Raw genomic sequence first — 2,495 nt, forward strand, 5'->3', positions numbered from 1 at the left:
CCAGGACCTCACACACATCACGGCCAGCTGCTGACGGCCCGAGCGGGGGGCCCCCAGCATGAGAGCCGTGGCTGGAGGTGAAGCCCTGGAGCTGCCTGGAGGAAGAACAGCAGAGCAGCGAGAGGGGCCCTCGGCACGAGGGGGAAAGCCCAGAGCCGAGCACATGCGGCTGGGAAAGATAGGGCTGATGTATGTCAGGGGGGGTGGTGGTGTCCCGGAGCATCCGCTTGTCATTTTTCTACACTGTGTGTTCTGGTTTTAATGAACACTGATGTCAGTGTTCCGTGTTCCGTTCCATTCACCAAATGACTAAGAGCAGATTCGGTGGAGCTCAGCTGTGGTGGGTTTTTACAGGACCTGGAAGCTTGAAATATTTCTACACACAGTAATTCACGTCTTCACGGTGGCTTGCGTGAGAAAAGTAAACAACTTTAATAGAATATGTGCAAAACATGATTCAGTACCTAGCAGCATCATTGTTAAAAAATGACAAATGGCATTTTTTTATGAAAAGTTGAAGAACTCAAAGAAATATTTAGGAAATATTTAACCTTTTCATGAGAAATATTAATAAACGTGCATACTGTTCTTTGAACTTAACAAAACAAAACAGTTACAAAACACAATGGGAAAAAACATGCCTTAAAAAAAGACCTATGAATAGACGAGAGTCCTGTCAGTTGTCAGCCACCACTCCTCAGCTCTGTCAGTGCAAGTCAAGTCAACTCCAGTCAGTCGGCAGCACTGGGCACCAGCAGCACTTCCCCATCAGTCCTCAGCCCCTCCAGTTCCTCCACCAGCAGCTGGGTGTGGGCTCCTTGGCAGTGCCTCAGTGCCGGCGCCAGGCCCTCCAAGTAGCGCTGCATGCCCAGCAGCACCTCCAGGTCGTGGGCCAGCTGTGTGGCCTTGGCGTTGGGCCACCCGTGGGTGACGGCCCCGGCCCCGTGGCTGAGCAGCATGTGGGCCTGTATGGGGGGCAGGTGGAGAGGGGCCGGCCCGCCACCACCGTCGGGCAGGTTGTGCTGCTCCCGGTAGGCCAGCAGCAGGCAGAGCAGCAGCCAGGAGCAGCCCTCCACCAGCCCCAGGTCCTGCACCTCCTGGATGGTGTTGGCTGCGGAGGTCAGGGAGTCGCCCTCCGAGGCACAGTGGCGGAGCTCCTCGCGCAGGGTGGCCGTGGGAACCAGGTCCAGAGGGGTGCGGCCGAATTTATCGTGGATTTTCAGAAGATCAGAACCTGATGGATGAAACGGACAGGAACAAAGCATAACAAAGCAAATTAGTTTAGCTTATTTGTTTATTTGAAACAGGGATCAGGTACAAGATTCATTGGTTACAAAAGTAAAGAGATGGGGCTTGTCCCGGATTATAGCTAAAAGCTCATTTCCATCTGCAGTCCCTCAACTGATAAAATAAAAAAATGGCTTTAGAAATAGACGAACAGCACATTACCAGTAAGTAAGATTGTACTGTATGTCGAGAAATAGCAACAGGCTGTTTCATTCTGGAATCTGAGATGAATCTGTTATGGACGTAATGCACTTGAAGTAAACTGACCTTGGAGTTATTTTGCTACTTGAATGCAATGAGATCTAATGCAACGTGAGCGAGCATTAGTGACTAGATCAGTTAATTTTTCCTTTCAATTGGAATGACCAAATGTGATTTGAAGCAGTATTGCACCGAGAAGACACACTTTGAGCATAAGATTTTTCATCCTTTCTCCATTTGTATTCACATGGCTCACATACATAACCTCACCATGTAGGACAAGATAATGGTAGTTCATAGATATTGTATGGAATGTGTGCCTATACAATATCACCCATATTGAGTCATGGTGAAACCTGCATTCATACCATTCCTGTGTTAAGATGATCTGCAGGAAAATATATATGCATCAACACAATATGTCAGTGGAAATTCAGAGATAATAAAGGTCAGCCATATACACATTTCAGGCATTCTTTGTTGCATACATTACATAGGTATGGAGAGGCCCACGATGCCACTCAAACACCCTCTTTGCTTCATAGGCATCTGGGCAAGGCTGGTCGGCCTAGCTTACAGAAAGGCCTCAGTAAAGAGCTCTTAGCTTTCACATAAATATTATTTCTGTAGGACTTGATGTAAATTGACCACTCAAATTTCTACAGCTAACTCTACAGCTTTCAAACGCAAAAGTCCAACTGCATTGTTAACGACAACTTGGATATCGGCAAGGTCAAGGTGATGGGCGTACTACGTCACGACACACACTTCCCCTGAAAGCAGCAGGAGTGACAAAACGGATGCATTTGAAAGCTTCCACATTTACACACCTACTTAACTGTACTTGTGCAAACTGTACACACAAACCTCTTTATGGACATACAGCAGACAGTGCATACGGTTCTGCATAAGCAGAGCAGTACGACAGCATGAAGTGGGGGAGAAGGTCTTTAAGTCCTCCAATCTGCATAAATTGATGGATGAATCTGCATGCACCTTCCTTTTTT

At 47.4% G+C, this 2,495-nt stretch overlaps 1 protein-coding gene across 3 annotated transcripts in view; it reads right to left on the reverse strand.

Moving 5' to 3' along the window:
* Positions 1 to 414: 414 nt before the first annotated feature.
* Positions 415 to 2,495, reverse strand: part of slf1 (SMC5-SMC6 complex localization factor 1) — a 53,146-nt gene continuing 51,065 nt past the window's right edge. For all 3 annotated transcript variants that reach the window (XM_063187289.1, XM_063187286.1, XM_063187287.1), the window contains exon 19: positions 415 to 1,234. In XM_063187289.1, coding sequence (XP_063043359.1) covers positions 732 to 1,234 — 503 coding nt within the window. In that variant the 3' untranslated portion in view covers positions 415 to 731. The remainder of the gene's footprint in view (positions 1,235 to 2,495) is intronic.

This window comes from Engraulis encrasicolus, chromosome 21 (genome assembly GCF_034702125.1).
Source record: "Engraulis encrasicolus isolate BLACKSEA-1 chromosome 21, IST_EnEncr_1.0, whole genome shotgun sequence".
Taxonomy (NCBI): Eukaryota; Metazoa; Chordata; class Actinopteri; order Clupeiformes; family Engraulidae; genus Engraulis; species Engraulis encrasicolus.